The 21,477-nt window shown below is 50.7% G+C and overlaps 1 protein-coding gene, 1 long non-coding RNA gene and 1 other non-coding gene across 3 annotated transcripts; all 3 read left to right on the plus strand.

Annotated features, from left to right (window-relative positions):
* The first annotated feature begins 88 nt into the window (after positions 1–88).
* Positions 89–4,619, plus strand: LOC119461264 (uncharacterized). The gene is made up of 2 exons (XR_005193954.2): positions 89–1,158; positions 3,681–4,619. It is a non-coding gene; the product is annotated as an uncharacterized LOC119461264 (long non-coding RNA).
* On the plus strand, positions 1,153–2,652 carry LOC119461263 (protein HEXIM1). Its single transcript, XM_037722495.2, has one exon. The coding sequence runs from the start codon at positions 1,329–1,331 to the stop codon at positions 2,322–2,324; it is 996 nt and encodes a 331-aa protein (XP_037578423.1). The 5' UTR covers positions 1,153–1,328; the 3' UTR covers positions 2,325–2,652.
* A 6,179-nt stretch (positions 4,620–10,798) lies between the features above and the next one.
* Trnak-uuu (transfer RNA lysine (anticodon UUU)) lies at positions 10,799–10,871 on the plus strand. Its single transcript has one exon. It is a non-coding gene; the product is annotated as a tRNA-Lys (tRNA).
* Positions 10,872–21,477: the final 10,606 nt, after the last annotated feature.

The following is a 21,477-nucleotide window of genomic DNA, read 5'->3' on the forward strand; positions in this document are numbered from 1 at the left end:
CTGTATCTGTGCGTTCAGTTTATGGGTTGTTCTGAATTCTTGGAACTACATTTCGTGTCCCTCACTGAAGACACAACGATTTTATTACCATCGATATCGTTTGGGGGAACCGATGTTCTCATCGCGAGCGAGCTTCGAACCTAGCTGCTCGACATAAAATGCAAAAAGGGGGCAAGGCTTGGGCGTGTCAGTTTACCGCCAGGATAGATGCCACGGTAGAGGGTTCTAAGCGAAAATTCAACGTTGACCCTATAAATTCGAAAGTCAAGGCTCTACACTTCTTGCATTCGTACAAAGTCGCACGTAGCTCGATTAATCAAGTAACGTTCACTATGTTTTCCCACCTAGCAAGGGATCGTTACAATTACATGGTGTGTTCTTGTTTTTCTATTCAGAGCTCGTTTCCTAATGCCCGCAATTTCGCTCGCGGAACATAGCATCTCGGCGGGTAAAAACGAAAAGGACGCACGTCTCGTTCGTTGAGACGTTTGGTATCAGCTGTGGCCCCGCTACGGTGCTGCTGACGCCAGCGCGAGCAAAGTGCAGAGCAACCACACACAAAAAAAAATAACGGTAAAACGAAATGTAAGCGAAGAATTCAGACACGCCAAACCCTTGGTTCAAGACGCCAAATTCGAAGCGTCGGTCGTATTTACAACGTCTGCGTTGGCTTCGTGGCATGCGCGAGCCAGCACAAGCGGCAAAAGAAAGGAAACTAAAAACAAAAAGCGAACGTTCTCCGCCCTTTCCCTTTATTATGCCGCCCTGTCGGAGCGCCCAATATATCCAGCGCGCCGCCATTGGTCGGCGAGACCTCCGTAGCAGTGACGTAACCAAGGTTATAAGTACGACGTCATCCTGGCAAGGGACGTCAGTTGAGCGTTTGGTTCTGGCTTGGGCATGTCGCAGCAGCGCTCCTCTTCACGTTTTACGTTTCTCGTGCGTTTTCTGTCAACGGACTGCTTCAAAGACAATTCACGGTGGCAGGAAGGCTGATCGACGGCGAGGAAGTGCCGCGTGCTTTGGGATCGAACCACCACTACGTTGAAGGGTGACTGCATCACGAACGAGGGCCGCATCTGCGAGTTTGTCGTCTGCCGAAGCAGCGAAGGACGGGGGATTGTGATCGGCCCGGCCTACTCTTCGAGTCACACCAAGGTGATACGCCTTTCTCTCTCGCGTTGCCTTTGCAGGTTGCTCGCGTGACTTTTATCGGGAGTCGCGTGCCCGCTGCTAAGCGGCTGGTCCCCCCCTGAATACCGTGTTGTGCACTTTATAGTGACCCGTATTAACGCTTTGCGATCAACCTTGGAAATAGTTAGCGCCGAATGATCGCTTGTGTTGCGAACGCTCCGTCCCTGTCCCTCAACGGAACGGCGGACCCGCCGATGACTTTAGACAAAGAGATGACGGTCGCTACTACCGAGCCCGCCGGAAGCGAGACTCTCGTCGTGCCCGCCGGCAAGCACCGCAAGAGACGTCGCGGCAAGAAGCGCCGTCAAGGCCGCGACGATCCGGACGCCGTGCTATCGTCGTCCGATGCCGCTAGCCCCACGAAACGGAGTCCGGCCAAGCGGCGCAAGAAGGAGGTCATGATTCGACCCCGCGAAGTGCCCAAGGCTCCTGCCAATTTCACGCAGTTCATCATCGACGACCACGAGAACTGCGCCCTGTACCAAAGCTTCGAGGCGGCCTACCCCAACGGTGTGCCGCGCACGGACGGCGGCTGTGCGCTTGGAGCAGACGACGTTCGAGCGTCGTCTGGCCACCACTACCACCACCAGTACGGCACGCATACGGACGAGTCCGGCGAAGAGGGGCAGCCGCAGTCGTGGTTCCCGGCCGGCGAGGACTACGAGTACCTCGACTACGACAACATCGCCGAGTTTTACGAGAAGGACTTCGAGGCGGTGTACAGCAACGCGCGCTTCGACGAACTCATGCGGTTGTCGCGTGCCGAAGTGCTGGAGAGGTACACGGCGCTCGAGCGTCGCGCCACCGAACTCTGCGACGAGCTGCACAAGTTGGACCCGCAGAACTGTCTCGAAGAGCTTCAGCGGCAGCTCCTGCGGTTGCAGGACGAGAACCAGGCGCTGTTGAAGTTGAACGTCACGTTGCGCTCCGCGGCTACGTCCAGTCTAACCACCACCACCACGTCGTCCTCTTCGAGCTCCGGCCACGACGACGACAGTGACCAGTGCGCCGATCACCAGGACGAGGAGGAAGAGAGTGGTGATAACGAGGAGTCCGATGACAGTGGTCACGAAGAGGAGGACAGCGGCGAGGACCCCGAAGGTGCCGAAGTTGAAGAGAGCCGGCCCTAGTTCGCGTTTTCAGGGGCCGCGTCCGCTGTCTGTAGATACTTTTCCCCTACGGGGAAGCACTTTTTTTTATTTTTGTATATTATTTAAACATTTTTCTGTTCGGCTGCTGCTGTTTTTGGCAGTCGGCGGTAAGCGTCACCCGCTATCCCGGTCTAGTCCTGTACATACGAGTTTTTCTTTTCTTCTTTCTTTATTTTTTTTCCCTTGGGCAGCTCATCATTCATCGAAGATGCTGCATCGCTCATTAAAAGAAAAATGAAGCGAAAAAAAAAAAACGACTGAAGAGAGAGAGAAAAAAAAACGTGGACCAATTGCCACCAAAACAGCACTCGATCTTGTCTTATTTTGTTTCCGAAATTATTTCTTCAAAACGGTGCTTATTTTTGCCCGTTTCTGAAGCTCGCACACGGAGTACTCTCCTTAACATCCATAATATGTATCTGGGCACTGTACATACAATAAGGAGCACCACAGGAGCCTTTGTCGGCTTTAACCGACCAGTTTCCATGTGGCTTTATGCGCCAGGTTGCGGCTCTAGTTAGTGCCTCATAGGTGAGTTGGGAGTAGTGAAGTTGGAGGCCCGTTTGGTCACCTTAACATTTCTTTTTATTCCTACTTGTTGAAGCGATCCATCAATGCCGCAGCCTGGTGCTTGTTAGATATGCGATACGACAAAAACTACAAAGTTCAACACAAGCGAATCCGGTTGATTTTGCAAGATCTCTTGGATCTCGCATAAGAAAAGCGAACGTTGACGTTTGCTGCTTGTAGGTCCAGCAGTGTTCTACCAGCAAACGCCGAGCTGGCATTTGAGCAAAATTCCACACCGCTTTAGCCGTTGGCAGTGTTCCCACGACCAACAGCAGCCGGTGCATGACGAATTTGGTGAGATATCTAGTGCAAGCTGCAGGTTTCCTTTTGCAGCCTGACCTGTGTGAACGTGCCGGTGGGCTGGAGCATGTGTTCGCCTTCCTAGTTAATTTCTGGCATGCACTGTACAGCCGCCGTCACACTTAACCAAAACACAGCTCTCTCTGCTTGCTGCTAATTGAGGCAATTTTCCGGCAAAACGCGTTAGATCAGAGGTGTTATATGGGGGAGGCGGGATTGTTCGGGTTTTAGGTGTCACGGCAGCTGTGCATTGTCACGTTCGGCCGAGAAAGGCTACAGGCCGGCTCAGAAGACGTGTGTATAAGTTGCTTTCCATGTTCCCCCGAGTTCGTATCTTCTGACCCGACAATCCCTGTAGCCTCGCTCGGCCAAACGTAACAGCATCGCCAGCAGGGGAGAAAATGATAGAGAAAGTACCTAGGGCCGGGCACTGATGCCCCTCCCCTCTGTCTTTGCTGCTGCCAGGTGCGGGGAGAGAGAGAGTGTTCGAGCCGTGGGGGCCCGAGCTGTGGTGCTGGCGGACCCCAGGTTCCCTCCACCCAACCCCCTCCCTCCCAGAGGCAGCGCAACGCCGGCCTGCTGAGCCTCATTCTCGACTACTCTCCGTGGGGGCCGGAGGAGGCAGCTCGCACAACCACGCGATGGTCGCATTCCATCCTGCCACGCATGGCCTGCCACCAGAAAGGGAAGGGGGCTCGCAGCACTCTGGGGGGGCAACTGCAGCGCCGGCCAAAACGACGCGCCAAGCGAGGCCTTATGGGCAAGGGTGCCGGGTAATATACCTCATCACACGCGGAAAAGAAATGAGAAGAGCACTAGTTATATTAACTTTTCCAAGTCGCTCGTTTTCGAGTGAAAGCCAAGCGAGAAAGGTTCACAGGAGGATGGAGACGCGATAGTGGTCGGACAAAAGCTATCGCTGGAGCAGAGAGAGCATCGTTTCGACAAGCCGCGACGAAGTCGCGTAATATTTGCTCCAACGACATTCTCTTGTTGTACCGCTGTTTATTAATATCCGGGTGGTCCGTTACAATACAATGTCACGCACGTCCAACTCGGGCCACGCTGCTCGCGTAACAGGCGCCCATTTGAAAATTGCAGTAAATTCAAAAGCGCGTTGCCGTGGTTGCGTCGCTGTAAACGTGTAAAATAAATTACGGGGGGTTTTACGTGCCAAAACCACCATCTGATTATGAGGCACGCCGCAGTGGGTGACTCCGGACTAATTTCGGCCACCTGGGGTTTTTTTAACGTGCACCTAAATCTAAGTACTCTGGCGTTTTCAACGCATCGAAGCGTGGCCGGGATTCGATCCCGCGACCTGGTGCTTAGCAGCCCAAAACCATGACAGCTAAGCAACCACGGCGGGTCACTGAAAAAAAAAAATAAAAAAAAGAAAGATAATGCTCCAAGAAGGTACTGGAAGGAACCAGGTAATTTCAAATAGCATTCCGGTCGTGCGAGATGTTTCATGTTTGTGCACTAGCCTAGTGTGACGGTATTTTCGCGCTTTATAATGTCACAGAAGGATCGTATAGTTCTAGTAAACTGCTATCGTCGCTTGACGACTGGGTCGCCTCCGTTAACGTAACACTTGCGTTGTATGCACGTTTCAAAGCTGTATCGGCGTACAATGAGACGAGAACTGTGTTGGAAGCTGATCGCGACTCTGTTGTCGGTTCAGTGCGGTTCACAGCTTCTTGCATCGCTGAAAAGTTCACGTGACGATATAGTACAGGCTCGCGAACGACGTCAGTGTAACTGTTGTTAACGCCGGAATAGAACGTCGAAAGCATACTGTATAGGCGCTCGTTACGTTCACGTCATCAGCAGCGAGAGCTTTCCTGTAGACGATCGTCAGCCAACTGTTTCGTTTGTGCGGATGTGTATGCTAGTTTTTGAATACGGGAGAGGAAAGGAGACGAAAAAAATATATATAGGCAGCTTTAGAATGTTTCCATTATCGTATATCTTGAACTCGGACCAGCCTTGCAGCTGGGAACGGGTTATTCCGACCAAGGAGTTAAAAAAAAAAAAATGCTATAGTGGCAGCCTCCGTAGTTTCTTACCAGCATAAGTGAAGCCAGAGTTTGTTTATACTTTTATCCCAAAAGACGGCCGCTACAGCTGAAGTCTGCTCACAGCTCAGGTCTTTTTGATGACTTATTGCAGATAGCCTAATTTGAAAGTAAAAGCTCGAAGTGTTTGCCTAAAAGGTTACCTTTGGCTGCGTGTTCATATCCATGGAACTTCAAAAGACGTTTAGAGGGTTCCTTCTGAAACCGGTGACAGAAAGAAAGACGTTGAACGATAGCTGTACTATGGCTAAATTAACCATCCTAAATAGGAAAGAGTGGGAAGAAAGCGCTTCGTGTATGCCCCGCTATTTGGTAACGTTTTTTTGTGCGTATGATAAGATGGCGGAGCTCCGGCTTCACGTTTGAGATGACAGCTCCACTCGAGCAATTTTTTAAAATTTTTTTTTAAAGCCTCCTTGATTACGACACAGCTCAATATCCCGAGCTCGCGACGCTACGAACTTCTTAGATGTGGAAAACTCCAAGCTCATAACTAATCAAGCCCAATAGCTATACGACTTAAGTAGAGTCGTGACAAACCGCTATACTTGCTCTATTCATCTATAGTGGCGCTTATGGCGACGTGACTGCACGCTCGAACGAAAGCGACGGTTGTTCGATGAAAAGACTCGCGGGGCCGTAACTGCTAGGGCGTCGCTATAAGAATAGTACACCTATAGCGAAGGCCTCGTCGTGACCGCGTCCTACGCATAGCGAATGCGGCACAGGCAGTATTTTCGCCAGCCATCCAAGTATAGGTGTATGTATCTACGCCGATGTCACGCCTTATATACGCTTACCCCACTGGAGATCAACGAAAAGAAAGAAAACTTGCCGATAACGACAGCTTGACGAATCAAAGCGCTTCCATTTAGTCGAAAATACATAAAAGCAAGCTCGTAGGTTCTGAAATTGACGTTCCTTGCGTGAAGTATTGAGTATAGCCTGTGTATGCTGTTATTCGGAGTTCTTCAAACCGCATAGGCGACAGAGTCCCCGCCGGATATGTAGCGTGTAGGCCATATGTTGCTGTAAGATGCATTCGCACAAAAACCACGTTTTCGGTCGCGATTACATCACCATCACGCGGCGTATATTTAACGGACGCGTTGATGCCGGCCATCTGACGGCAGCCACGCCGGCCAAATTCGTCAAAAGTTTTGGTAGCGCTACAAATCATGGCGGGAAGTTGCAAGGACAAGAAATCGTAGGAAACGAACACGATCTCGAAGCCAAGTCCGAGTCAGTGCGCGCGTGCGTGATTTCCGCTTTACGATTGCCCCCGCAGCGCGCGGTGCGAGCACCACCAATCACATTTAGCGTGAACACCTAATTAGTATCCAGGACACACACACACACACACACACACACACACACACACACACACACACACACACACACACACACACACACACACACACACACACACACACACACACACACACGTTCGTGTGGAAAGAGTTGCTCGTATAGTGAAAACAGAGTTGAAACATGGGGTTATCCTTTCTTGAAAGCTGTTCACGCTCAGCCGTGATCGGCAGAGTACACAGAAACACCGCGGTCACCGTTTTCTTCATGGCAACCGGGTCTAGTCAACCTACCTGTGGGGAGTGGCAGATCAGTAGATTAACTCACAGTGCCCTGATGGAGCGGGCACACACGAGTCTCAACTGCGCATTTATCGTACCCGAGTAAGGAACAGCAGCGCCCCCCTCCGCCCCGCCGTGAAGCTTTGAGGAAGACACTCCGTAGCTGTTCCCGCGGCTCTTTGGCTACCCTGACGTCCCATGATCTCGAAAATGCGTCGCTTAAGCGTGCTAGACGAGGCCTCAATGACACTATAGCTCTCCTCCTCCCGCCGACTTTCGTAACGGTGACTCTCCGTCGTCGTTTCGTTGAGACAATGGCTTCTACTAACGGCGGCGCGTTCGCCGGAAAGCTCGGAGGAAAAAAAAAAATGAAAGAAAAGAAAAAAAAAAAAGAAAAAGCTAATGCCCCCGTCGCGTATGTATGTATACACAATGGCGCGCTACAGCACTGCGGTTCCGGATGAGACAGAGTCTAGGAAAGCGAGCAACTCTTTGTCGTACGCTGCGGGGAAGGGGGGCTATACTGCTGGTTGTGTAGAGGAAAACACGGAAAGCAGAAAAAAATAAAGAGAAGGACGGACGGCTTCGGCCGTTTGAGGGCCTAGTCGGCGTGCGCACTCTACTACGCAACTCGTTCGTTCGCTTCGCACCGCTGATGGCGTGCCACACAATATGGAGGCCTGTAGTATATAAACTATATACCTCTTTCGGGCGCGGGCGTCGCTGTTCCGCAACGCGGTTCTCGAGGCGCGATAAGTTCTTTCGCAACTTGTGCGTAGGAAGGCTATACATACGCCACGCCTTTGTAGGATGACGCGAGGGAAGGCGGTGGGGAGGGGCGGACCCTCCTCCTCGCGTATGTTCGTTTTCTTTTCATCAAGAGGCGTAGTAGGCGTGATTAGGGCTTCCATTGTTCGCACTACTACGTTTAATTTTCCGTCGCGTTTCGTTTTCGAAAAAAAAAAAAAATAGGGGGGGGGGGGGGGCAGAATTGAACAGTGGGGGTCGGGAGCCAAATTAATGTTAAAGGAAAAGGCTGGGTCTGCGGTTTCAGTAGCGTTGATATGCGGGAATCCGCGCCCAAATTGGATTGAATTATATATGTTCTGCTTGTGCGGAGTGGGGTGGGGGCCGGATCTTCTCGAGCGATGAAATTGTAATTTGATTTGTCGTCTAAAAAAAAAAAAAAGAGTTTCTTTATAGCAGCAAACGGGATTATAGCAGCAAGCACCGGAGAAGACGAGACGTTTTTTACCCGTTTCACTTGTTTATTTATTTTGTTTTGCGTTACACAACTCCCGCGTCGGCTGTACGTGTTCCTATTTCTAACCGCTTCAGTGAAACTACGCACAAAAGAGCCGTCGAACGCTAATCATAGAGTTACCATACGGAAGCACTAGCTAATCTTCCTAATGCCACTTCATGATCCGCTTTGACCTTTACGTAAGCGCTCGCCAATAAATGCTTTTAGGTTAAATGCGTCTAACGGCCTTTGCATTAACCTCCCGACGTTTCAAGTGTACTTAATCATCTTTATAAAACTAGTGACTGGCAGTTTTAGGGGCACGACTTAAACGGCGACGAGGAAAACACGTGCGTGGATACGACACTAAACTTCGCGAGCGTCGGCCGATATGTTATGACGTAATGGACTGCTCGCCGAAAACGTTGGCTCGCCGTTCGAGTCGTGCGGTGTGCGTTCTTGAAACACAGTGGAAACAAAAATCAGAATCGGGTTACGCAGCGGCTCTAAGTTCAAGTACCTTCAAAACGTGCTACAAATCGAGGAAATTTCTGCAGCGTTTATGCGAGAACCGGAGATGATGCCAGGCTTCGGTTTTTCAAAATGACGTTGAACACAGCGGTCGGCTTCCTTTGATCGCTTGCGTTCTATTTGGATCGATTATTTATTAAAGCATCCCGTGATTATTGAGCGTGAGGAGTGCGAGTAAGATCAGCGATATTAGTGGGCGATTTCCTTTTGTGTTTAACGGCACCTCGGCGAAATGGACTAACAGGAGAGAAAAGTGCAAGGGTTGAGAGCGTGTTTGTGCGGCCGGCGGTGGTACATGGCCAAGGCAAAACGGCGCGTAAGACGCGTCTGGTAGCGTGGAGTGCGTAGACTGCCTGAAGAGGCACTAGAAACTGCTCTAAAACTTCTCTAGCAATAGCTCGCGCCAGCCCTATAGTGGGCCAGCGAGTCCCCCGCTTTATATATAGTTAAGGGACCGCTTCGTGCATTCCATCCCCGATGAGGCCGTTCTCGCCCATTAAAATGCAGCTCGCAGAAAAAACAGTTAATACGCCGTCGATTGGACATCGCCCCTTCGCGTCAGCCTGAAATTCGAGCTCTTGCGTTCTCTCGGTCTTTAGGTTTTGATAAGCCAGAGACTCGCATTGCGTCGCGAATTCAAATGTAGGCCGAGGGCACGCTAAGTGGAGAGAGAGATTAAAAAAAAAAAAAAAAAAGACGTGCGCGTTCTAGACAAGCTAACACCAGCTGCTTCTATTACGGAACCGGAGGGGAGAGAGGAAAGATAAAAGGTCATACGGATGTCGCAGGCCTGTTCGAGTTGTCGGTTCATGTTGGTTTGTTCCATTATCCTGCGCTTTTTGCACCAAGCGTATACGTCCGGGACGGTGCTTAGTGGTGTTCGTCAGAGAAAGGCGACCGATTGACCGGAAATTCAGTGCAATGCGACTAATGTGAGAGATATGGCTATTCTGAATAGGCAATGACAAATTTCAGTTAGGTGGCCGAGCCGTGTCTAAGCGTTGGCCGAACCTTAGAAAGAAACTGCATTTTTGAATGAACATAAAGCAGACGGCTCACGTCTGCTCGTGTTTGTCGTCTGCTCTATATCCTGTTCAAAGGCGCTGTGTCGTCACCCGCGTACGCGCCGATAGGCCCAAATAAATGCTCTCTGCTTATACTTGCGCAGTGCCGCGTTCGTTCACGGCACGTTAGCGCAGTCTCGTCGAAGGCTGTAATATATCGGAACTAAGAGAAAAAACACCTGCAGCATTTTGCAGAGAGGGTCGAAGATGAACCCATACCCTCTGCACAGACAAATATATCTGCTTCCCTTACGAAAGGGGAAACATGCTTGTTTATTACGAACCGCGTTCCGCTTGCCTTTTTTGTGCGACTACGCTCTCCGCCATACGGCTGTCGAAGGCAGGGATAGGCAGCGGAGACGATTCGAAGAGAGCTAAGCGTGTTTTTTGTGCACGACAGGGGGTCGACAGAATGCGAGTTGGTGCGTCGTCGGTGGCGAGTTTTTCTCCCTCGATTCCTCGTCGAGTTGAGAGAACCAGAGAGGGGGGGGGGGGCGTGGACTCGTCTGTCGCGCCGACTACGCAGTTTGCTTCTCGGCGTTGGCAGCGGTGGCGGCTGCCAGCGGCGCTCGCCTTCTCCTCCTCGCTAGTTTTTGTTGACTCCGAGATTGGCACCGAGCGCGGCGCATATCTCGTAGGTCGTGCACGGCTGCTGCTAGCAGACGGCGCTGCGGCCTGCGTCGCGGCTAATCTGGTTGCAGGAGGGCGCTCGGTCGTTCCGGTCGCGTGGGGTCTTTTCGTTTCTCAGTGCTTTCTCAGCAGTAGTTAGCGCAATGAATGGGCGCCAAGTAAACCAATTTCCCACTACATTTCGCGTTCGGCTCCCGAATCAGTCGGCTCCCTTTACGGCGAAGGACTGAGCAGCGGCAGCCCAGTTCTCGATGAGAGAGAGAGAAGAGGGAGGGAGGTTGCGCTTCGTAGAGGGAACGGGGTACAAAAACTAAGAAAGCGTACAACACGTCTGATAAAACGGCTCTCGAAATTATGTGCACACACATTCATTCTTCGGTGGTTGTGTCACGTGTTTATTTTTCGTATCTTTAGATTACTTGTTGAATAAGGAGAGGAGTTCTCGGTGGCCCGGGTAGCTCAGTCGGTAGAGCGTTAGGCTTTTAACCTAACGGTCCAGGGTTCGAGCCCCTGCTCGGGCGTGTTTTTTTTTTCTTTTTTTTTTTGCCTAATGTTTTTTTTTTTTTTTGTGAACACGATTTGCTAGAGGTACTAAACAAAACGAGTGACATAGCCGTTTGATCTGCGTGTGTTGTGTATGCACTTTTATTGGTTCACTGCAATGTTTCACCTTTCAGGTGCTCATAACTTGCACGACAAATCGTACTGTGATGTTAGCTGATTAACAAAGTTTAAACAGCTGAATTATTGTAATTTTTAGCTTTAAGGCACATGCCCCAATTATGCTACTGAAGCCGAACAGTGCAGTGAATTCATACATCCACTTAGTATAAATGCTCCCTTTGGCATCATTTTTGAGAGACACGACCTCTGAACTTGTGGTGAAGTACACTGCGGGTCCACTTAACACTTATCTGGGCTGCGTGAGAATTCGTTGCTGGTTAGCTAAAACAGCAGTGCTGCTCGTTGCAAATTTCTGGCGATGGGCATGCATGCTTTATGTACTGTATATGGCTTCAAGTTTGCTGTTACTACGTGCCATATGAAGTTTGCCGGACTTTATCGAATTATGCCGATAATTAGTGCTATATCGAGGACCATAAGCCATCCACGGAAACGTAATTTTGCTAAGACGGCGTAGTTTTTGTTTGGTTACAAAAGTTGGTGAAAGTATAACTTTGAATGCACGATATATATGGTCGTCTGCATATCTGGTTATAAAAGCGATCAGTTAAAAAACACTATAGTTTACGACGCTTGCCAGTAGCTGAGAGTGAAGCATGTGTAGTTAGCAATGTTATCGCTGCCTTATTTCTGTTCGCATTTATTCTGTTTGCTAATTGTGTCAAAGGAAGTGCAGGAGTACGTTTTGTGCGCGTATCGGCTGTCCGAACTAGGTGACAAAAAAAAAAAAAAATAGAGGACGCTTAAGCTTCGCCTTTTAAAAGTGGAACACGATAGCATTCAAAGATCCCTGGCTGCTTATCACTGCTTCCCGGCAACTGAATTATGTTTTCTCGTATATTCACATTACAATCCGACGCTATCACGTCTGTAGCTTGTGGTTAAGGCGTGCTTTACGATTTTTCTGACGGATTTTATTTTGAGAAATTCAATCTTCTTCACTAACGCCTCGCGCCACGCGGAGGGCCTGCGCAGTCAGGGTGTTTCGGGATAATTTCCGCCAACGACGCCGGCTTGCCCACGCCGTCACCGACGCCGGATTTTCTGCGACACGGGGCCCTTAACGCTGTCGCGTTAAAAGGTAAACTGAGCCAGATAAAACAACTGGACGTTAAGACGCCTTTACAGGCTTGTTCCTTTTACGTGAAAACGCAGCTGAGATACAGCGTCGGCAACCCGGGTCTTTAATGTAGGACGATTCGCTCGCGGGCAAGTCTAAACGTCGGTTTAGGTTGATCCCTCGTATTTTGTGTGTGTATAGCCTACAGATCGACGCACCGCGACAAATTTTGCGGCTGATCGTTCGCGCGCTGCAGTGTGCATCTCGAGCGCTCGGCGTCTCGGTTATACAACATATCCCGCTGAAAAGACCGCCGACCCCCGTCTCGCCCGCAGACCGAGCCCACCATTGATTGATGTACGAGCAGACCTAAATGTCCATGTTGACCCTACGGTTCGCATGTGTACTATAATGCGTTATAAACAGTTGTGCCTTGTGGCGTATGCGCATCGCATCAGATCGCTCGCACGCTGCTGCTGACGCCATGGTCGTTCTTCGTCAGTCAAGACTATTGAATAACACAGTGATAATGAACTTTCATATTTTCTTCGGGAACGCGAGAGACACGTTTGCACTGGTTAGCCTCGCTTCTTCTGGAAAAAAAGAAGAAGCAAGTAAGGCAAGGAAAAGTAAACGGAAACGCGCGTTTAGACTATAGTTTCGGCGTGTGTCCAACGCGCAACATGCAGCATTCAGAAACGACGTCTGTAGCACGTCTGTCACTGGACGAAGCGCAGGCCTCAACGTCCACGTTGACGTCACCTCTGGTCGTAAAGACGCATTGATTTAGCTTTATTAGTAAAATTACGATTCTGCAATAGCGTAACAGCTCGTTCTCAATTAACGTGAGTCGGCTTCGTAAGTCAGAAAATAAGCGTAATCGAAAGACGGGCAGCGACGCCGTCCCGAAGTTATTCACTCGCACCCGTCTCTCCGTGCATGACGTCATTGAATTCGTCATCGTCTTTACTCGGGTCCAGTTAATCGTTATAGTCAGTTGAACAAGGACTACACACTGTATTTTCTAAGGGAACCAATGCTCAATCTCACGCATTAAAAAAAAGAAGAAACACGAAACAAAAAAGTTTCCTGAGCTTAAAAGGCGTCCCACATACACAAGTATTATAAATCCGAAACCCATGCCGTCACACTGACGTCATCGGCGCCGAGATTTCCGCTCGAAATTCAAACTGGAAAGGGAGTTGGATGTTTTTCTTCGATAATAATAAACGTTTTTCTCGCCACATGAATTAAGTGTTCGGAAAGCACACTTTACCGCAGTTTGAACTAATTTATTATAGCGTTGGTGTTTGATGTCCCTTTAGATAACTGAGCTGCATGCCGTCTCTATACACTTCCTTGAGAGTCAAATAGCCGTCCCGCTAAAGAAACGACCGACCTCGCCTTCGTGTAAGAGCGGACAACAGAAGAAGTTGGGCCACCAAACACAAAACGACTGTTGTGGCGCCTTGATGACCAGCGCGAAGCGCTGAGCGGCAGCTCAGCCGAACGAGAAACCCGGCTGGAGGAGGCTTCGTGCGCTGGCGCGATGATTGGGCCAGGTCACTAGCGAAGGAAGGAGCGCGGATCGACCGAACCAGGGGCTCTCTCTCTCTCAGCTCGTGCGTGTCTGTGCGTGTGTGTGCGTGTAGGAAGCAGCAGCAACGACGCCGTCGAGCAGGAAAATGCGCGACCGTGTTCGCCGTGTCGGCGAACTAGACGACCGAGCGGCGCCGTTCCATGGGGCTGTTCGGTCGTTCCTCTTGCGAGACAGTTCTGTCCGGGGCGGGGAGGAGAGGTGGGGGGACAAAATAACACTGTGTCGTATGTAATCCTTAGCAAAAATTATTTTTTTTTTTTAACTGCGCGAACTAAAGTCTACATAGAGAGTAAGAGACAAGCACAGGCGCAAACTTGCAACTCAAGATTCTACCGTCATCGTTAAACCCCTTGTGTACGTCATGATGCATTGTTTTCCGGGGGTGGCCCGCGGTGTCTTCTTTACATATGGGTATATGTTGTAGGTAAGCTATGGCAAACGAATATGTGTGCCAAAAGAAACACATTGCCATGCGCTTCTTTCGAGGATCAACTCGAGCAGCAAATTCAAATCGTGGGGTTTATTGATACCGAAGCGACGCGTGTGAGATACGCCGGTAGTGTAGGTGCTCCGGCCGGAACAATTTGGGCCTCCTGAGGGGTCCCTCAGCGCAAACCTAAATCAAAGGGTACGAGCATTCTTGCATTACTGCTGTCCCCGTCGGAACGCGGGTCTGCAGCTGGGTATCGAACTCTTGCTGAGCAGCTGAAATGCCGTAGGTATAGTGATCAACCGCGGCGGATCGAATCGAATGCATGCAGTACTGTATACGGAAGCGGTGGGAGATGCTGCATCCATCGTCTAACCTGGGTGTGTAAATTAAAAAAAGAATGGTTTTCACGTTTGTAGCATGCATATACCAGTCGGGGTAATAAGAAGCGACTTGAAACGCGACTGTCTCTTAGCTGTCTTCGGGTTTGAGGAGGATATGCATATAACTTCCGAAACTTGACACTTGGAGGGCAGTAAATAACCTGCTACGACAATAGGCGTAGCGTTAATAGAATGGAAGACGACAGCATGGACTGTGTGTGCGTAGGGAGCAGTATTAGTAGTAGCAACGTCGCCGCTGAAGGGGTTAACGGGGCTGGCCGATATTCTGGGAGGAAGAAGTTGAAGGTGGACAGGTCACGTACTGCGGGGACCAGATAATCGGTGGTCCTGTAGAGTGACAGAATGGCCTGCCAAGGTAAGGGAAACGCAGACGAGGACGGCAGGAGATTAGATGGTGTGATAAGATAGGGAAATTTGCGGGCGTAGGATGGAGTCAGCTCGCACGGTACAGCGGTAAGCTGGTGATCTCTGGTAGATGCCTTTTCGGGCAGTGAACTTATATATATTGTTACGAAGAGGAAGTCCGATGTACAAACGTGTATATACAACTGTTTACATGTGAAAAGTTAGTGGTACGTAAACGCGCAGGTCACAGCTTCTGTATAGACAGTCTACCACTTCTTCGTCTCTCTCACTTGCCCGCACGGTCGTGTCCAAATGCACCGAAACAATATATAGGCGCATGATGATTGCCATATGATCTCCACGAAGGTGTACGTGCGTCAGTTCATTCAGAACACGAAGCGAACCTTTGCAGTGCCGGCTCAGGAAACTAGAAATCTTGTTCCGGTCCAATCGGAAGTACGCGACACTTATGAGAGCCTTCTGGTTATGGAAGTGCTTAATACTGTCCGTTGGGGATGATCATAACGTATGGTCGGTCCGTCGATTATCTGCGACCCAGTCATAAGTGTCAGCTGCGTTGTACACCGCGGCACGTCGTGAAAGAAGAACCTGACGGACTTTGCCCAGCAAAGGTTCACAGACCACAGTCCCGCTGGAGAAAAGAAAAGAAAAGGAAAAAAAAAAAAAAAAGAACTTCGTATTTCAGACGCGCAAACCGAAATTGACGAGTGCACTCGAAAGTTCGCATAGCCACATTTGGACAGCATCCAGTCCTGAAGTTAAAGTTATATACATTCATAGACGGACAAGAAAATGGGCTTTATCGCGGAAACGCCTGTTCAGGGTAGTACACACGGTGCTTGAAAAAACTCTACGTATACATGCCAAAAGGCGAAACGTGAAAAAGATGTCCACGTTCCGTAGGAGAAAATACGGACGCCGAACTCCGCTCAGCCATATACTAATATACTGTCCACGGGATCACAAATTTCGCTTCGCGTATAAGTATACACTGTTCGCGAAAAAGACAGCAGCGCATTTGCAGAGGTCAGCCGCAAGCTCGACTGCCCAAAGGCGCGTCGTTGCACACAAGTAGGCAGTGTGTGGGGGAGGAGCACTTTTCGCGGTCGCTCTAGATCGCTCGCGCGGTCAGTCGTCGAGATAGGCCGACGGACAAGCTCCGGACCGAACGGTCGCTCTCGGGAAAAAAAAAAAAGAAAAAAAATAATAAGAACGATGAGAAGGATGGGGGCGCGGTGTAGGCGGACCCGTAATATAAAAGGGCGCTAGCGTTGTCTCTCCGATCTTGAATGCGTCGTTGTATTTGCGTCGCCGAATTATTGTGGTACCTGTGTGCCGGTTGTGGTGGTTCGCGTTAAAGCATCGTGTCGCCGCGGTGAAAGAACTGCACTGGGCTCGGCGCCAGGTTGGCTGCTATAAGAAAAAAGAAGGCTTGTGTGCCAAGAAAACATTTCACAGGGTGCGTACCCTCCTCCTCGTCCTGTATATCCCTCTCTACACCCCCTTCCTTCTTCTCGCAGCCCCGATATACAGAGCGGCGCGGTCGCGCAAGAAAGGATCCGCGCGTCGTATGGACGGTTTTAGCAGAAGTGGCTCGTCGGCCGTTATCTCGCGGGCTCTCGAATCAAAGGGAGCGGCGTTTAGCCACGGCTTGGTAAACGGCAAATTAGTCGTGCAAAGCGCGCTCGGTGTTTCACGGCTGATTCACACGGCGTTGAGAAAGTGTTTCTAATAGAGTCAGCAACGCTTTCGGTACGACAGGCAGGCAGCAGAGCTCTCGGGGATTATTGTTGCTCAGGGGGTGAGCTTGGATCAGCGACGCTGCAGTGTAAATGGATTCACTTCGTATAGATATAGCGTGTTGTTCTTAGTGAGCTGATCTGTCTGTCATGTTTGCTGTTTCGAAAGTGTGGCGTTGTTTGCGTGGCTAAAGCGCTAACCGCGCTAACCACGCTAACTACGGGTGCGCCCAAATGCAGCGGTATACACCGAGCGGCGAAGAAATGCGTTTTGTCGAATCTGACGCTGCAGGAGCGGACCCCAGTGTTGCTGGGTGCACCAGAGGGAGGAGGGACGAGATGCTAAAACGGTGTCTGCACGTATTCTCCCCCATGGCAACAGTAGTCTGTTCCCAATCAGCCAGTAGCGGTCAAGGGTTTTTATTTCTTTCTTTTACCGTCGTTTCGGCCCGCATATCCGCAGCTCGTCTTGTGTTTGCCACGCTCGGCGATATGCTAAACCCACGAGGGTTGGCCAACTCCCGGCGTTGCGTTTTTTTGAAGTGCGCTAGCGTGTTCGAACGTGGCTGCCGCAAGATCGAAGTCCGCTACCCTGCGTTCTCTGCGAGCGCGTCTGCAGCAGATGGTTTATTCTCGCGCCAACCGCGCGTTTTGTCGCTGCCGCCTGTAGCCGGGCGCGAATCCTTCAGGTCGCAGCAAGCAGCGCCGACGGCCGGAGCAATAACGAAAAAAAGGAAAAGGAAAGAAACGCGTCCTCATACTCGCTTTGCAGTTCATCCTTGTATTGCCGCACATACAGTATATCGATGTTCGCCGTGCGAACCGCGTTATGGCACCCGAATGATTCACTGGCGATTGTGCGTTTGGTGCCCGCTGAGAGACTATAGATGTAGAAGACGTGCGTTGAGAGGAAAGCCGCCGCGTGATTTGGAAGAAGGCAAGAGTTTTTTTCTGCTGCTGCTGCTGGCGTTGCTGCCGCCAGGGACGCAAGTCTTTTCAGAAAGCGAACCCTCCTTGTTTGGCGGACCGCTTCGCCCTCTCCCAACAGCGGCCACCCGACCTTCCCCTTTCACGCTCCCTTGTTGGCGAAGTATTTTTGCTTTGTTGCCGCCTTTCTTTCTTTTTGTGCCCCCCCCCCCCCCCTCGCGTGTGCGTATGTTCTTGTTTTCGGTGTCCCCCCCCTCCCCCCCCCAAACGGGGTGGGCCGCAGCGGGTCTTTCAGCAAGCAAGCGCGTTGTGTGGCTCTGCGGCGGCGCTTGGAGGGAAGTTGCCCGTCGAGTCGGTCGGCTTGGCCTGTGTTCGCGGCGGGGCTGCTCCTCTCCGCTCCGGCTTTTCAGCCATGCGTTTCCCTTTCTTCCCTCTTCTCTCTTCATCTGTCTATCTATTTCTCTCTCTCTTCCTTCTCGCTTCTTGTCTTCCTCCAGGCGCGCGCGCGCGCCGACCTCGTGTATCGGCGGCGCCCGTGTGTGTGTGTCTCGGTGTGCGTGGCCGAGTGCGCGCTCAAAGGCTGTGCGGCTTCCCTTCTCCTCTCTCTTTCTCGCCTGCCACTCCACTCTTCGCTCACTCGGTCTCCGCCACCGTTGGTTTGCTGCATGCTCCGTTGCCATGCGAGGTGCAGGGGAGGGAGAGCTGGCTTCGCTCGCTGAGGCCAGTCAGCTGACCGGCGCGCAGCTTCTTTCTTTCTTTCATTCAGCGTGCACCGTTTTTATTCGTTGTATGTTTTTTCATGTGAAAGACTCGGCTCTCACATGACTCCGAACGGAAGTCGTAACGCGGCGTGTCCTCCAATCTGGCGTCGTGTACAGACGACCGAGAGGTTTGCAGACGACGAACAGACGACGAACGCGTTTCGATAGGTGGCAGGGAACGATGCAGGGCCGAACGAGGTCATCTGAGAGGCGACGAATGGGACATCGGACGAAAACAATGCAGAAAGAGCGGCTGAGGAGGGAAGGGAGGCTTCGTGAAGTACTTTCATAGCCTAATGCGGTCAACTTTCGGCGATAATTGAAGCTGTTCTAAAATCTCGATCCCACTTCTATCTGTCTCATCTTCCTTTCCGAACTCCGATCGGGTGGACCCCTCGACATCTGTGAAGAGGAGCATCGGAAGCAAAAGACCGCGTAGATCCGCTCAGCCTTTCGAGCTCGAGAAATGTTGTCGCCGGCGCAGTGCAGACGTTAGCGATCGCTTTGTAGGGGGGCGTGTGCTTGCTCCGGAGATCTGTGAGTGCGTGCGCCGACGACAGATGGGCCCGTTGTGCTGTTGTTATTATTATGCGTCGCGTTCGTCTTCACTCCGTTACTCTCACGGACGAGTTGCTTCGGGTCATTAATTTCACTCGCATTTGCCGCAGCTGCGTATGTAGTAGTCGCGTCTTGCCAACTGCCCCCAGGCGATCGGCGCCTTCGCCTTTCGTGTAAGCGCCGTGTCGCTCGCTTGCTCATAGCGTTTGCACGCCTGAACACGATGCGTAAAAACGAGTCCACTGCCGTCTGCCTCGGCGCGTTCTCGTTCGACTCGTCTGCTCGGCGCTGGCCGTAGCAGACGACGGCAGCCAAGGGGCGCGGTTTGTGCTGTGGCTAGCAGGTGATGGTGTTAGGGGGGGGGAGTGTTCAGCGGAACGTTTGCAGAGACTTGCGGGGCAGAAACGCATCGATTTTCGCAGGTCGCTGGAGTTTGGCCGAGGAACGCGATCAGCGTGACGGTGCTCAGCGTGTGGTACTGCTACTGTTGAGCACAGGCATGCGACTTCACTCTCGGTTGCTGACTGCGCCGGTCGCTAGAGTGCGTGCGAGTTTTATTTAATTTCGCTGGTTTGCCGTGCACGCCAGCAGGGCGGCTTTTAAACGATTTCGTGATCGACTCGGCGATTTGAGGGCGTATGTCAGAGGTAAGTGGAACTGTTCAGTGTTTGCCTGCGGGACCAGTTTGCTTTCAGTGATGGCAGGTTTACGGTCCCATTTCACATGCAGTAGCCTGAGTAGCTAGCTCTTTATCAGCACTGTGTCTTTCGAAGACAGACAGAAGAAAAAAGTCAGTTCCCCGAAACTCGTTTAGCATGCTTGGCTGATTATTATTTTTTTTTAATACTTCTGCGGTTACGCTTGCATGGAAGAGCTACGTTGAACTGCTTGGTTATCGTATCTCTGGATGAAGGTTATTTAATTTACCTCCTCTAGCGCAATCGTAGTTCTTCCAAGAGGCCGTTGTTCACTAACGATGCTTTCTTTCAGGTTCTAGGCGAGCGTTGTATGACTGTTGCGATTGGGGCTAGCTATCGGGTCTAGGTGGGGGATAATAAAGACACTGTTTTGGCCGGGGTGTTTGTACTGTGGCATTGGTTAGAGTGGCGCGTTGATTACCGCTATTACCGTGTGTTGCGCGCTTCGGCCGGACGCGGGCCAGGTTTGGAACAAGGTCTCTCGGCCGTTGTTTGCCCGAGAAGCGGTTCGCGCTGGATTGTGCTGCTGTTTCGTGGACAGTGGTAAGTATGCCTGTTGACTTGTTTGCACAAGAACATTGTCCAGTTATTCATGATTTAGTAACATGCAGGTATTATTCTGTGGCGGGTAAATAAAGGTCAGTCCATGCCTTCATGCTTGAAATAAAAGTACAACCTTTTTCGCTCCACTACTTTGGTGTGCTGTCTACGTTTAGTTACCATTCTATAGCATAGAGGGCGATAGATCTACTGTGACTCTTTTGCGCCCGCCTTTGCTGCTGTTGGACAGTACTTGTTAAGGAGCGGGCAAAATATATCGTATATAACGAACATTCCTACCGCGTAGCGCCATAGTGACCGTTTCTCGTTGTACACAAACCAATACTTTCGTTCGTTCATTTCTGAAACATGGTGGTGACTGTAACCACTTGCCCAACTCCGTTCTCTTTATTTAAAAGTTTGCTTGAATAGCATCTTGGGCCATGGTATTTTGTGTTAGTAGCACGATGTCCCCACTCTCTTGTGTAACGCCATACGGGGCCTGACGGTGTTTAAACGAATGAAGTACAAGCTCCAATCAGTTGCCAGCCAGCAGGTTGGTCATCGATTTTTGTACGTGCTCTGTTGGTATCCTTTTGCCCGTGTCACCCGCCTTCTTAGCATATATATTGTAGGTATCGCAGATGCGCACTTAGTGCTAATTTTTGAAAAAAAAAAAGTAATAAGCTATCATCTGCTGTCTTGTCATGGCCTGTATATATAGGCAAACTCGAAGCGGACACACACGTGTAATAAATGTGACTGATGTTGTGGAGTTTGTTTTTTCATGCGAACGAAAGGTTTGGGGTTGTATTAGGATGATAAAAGCACAATACCAATAGTGTTAGATGGCTTCATAAATTTGACGTCAAGGCGTCTTTACGACAAAGTTCAAGTGTGCGTGCGTGCGTGCGTGCGTTAGTGAGTGTGTCTGTGTTCTTAAAGGTCGTCGGGCGAGGTCTCTCACTGGCCGTTAAGTTGCCGACAACACCGGTGATCGTTAGGGATCACCCTAACGGTCACCGGTGTCCTTTGCAATGTGTCGCTGTTGTTTAGTTCTCAGACCAGCGGGGCCAAAACAAAGCGATAACAACAAAACGAGCGAACCGTGCAGTTCTCGAGAAAGCACCCTACCCTAGCATTCGAAATCGTTCTTGTTCAGCCGACCCAATTCGTGTTTTACGCAGGAAACGCGCAGAGAACAGGAGAACAGCTGAAGGGTCACAGGTTGCCCTCCTGCTCAAACACTGTACAGTGTTCTCTGTTCTCTACACGTTTTGTTTCCTGCGTTAATCACGAATCGAGTCGGTTGAACAGGAACGATTTTGAATGCTAGGTGTTCATCATATAGCGCCAAGTA

The sequence above is a fragment of the Dermacentor silvarum genome, chromosome 8 (assembly GCF_013339745.2).
Source record: "Dermacentor silvarum isolate Dsil-2018 chromosome 8, BIME_Dsil_1.4, whole genome shotgun sequence".
Classification (NCBI taxonomy): domain Eukaryota; kingdom Metazoa; phylum Arthropoda; class Arachnida; order Ixodida; family Ixodidae; genus Dermacentor; species Dermacentor silvarum.

Coding starts and splice junctions, on each gene's coding strand:
- LOC119461263 (XM_037722495.2), top strand. CDS start 1,329: ATGATCGCTTGTGTTGCGAACGCTCCGTCCCTGTCCCTCAACGGAACG.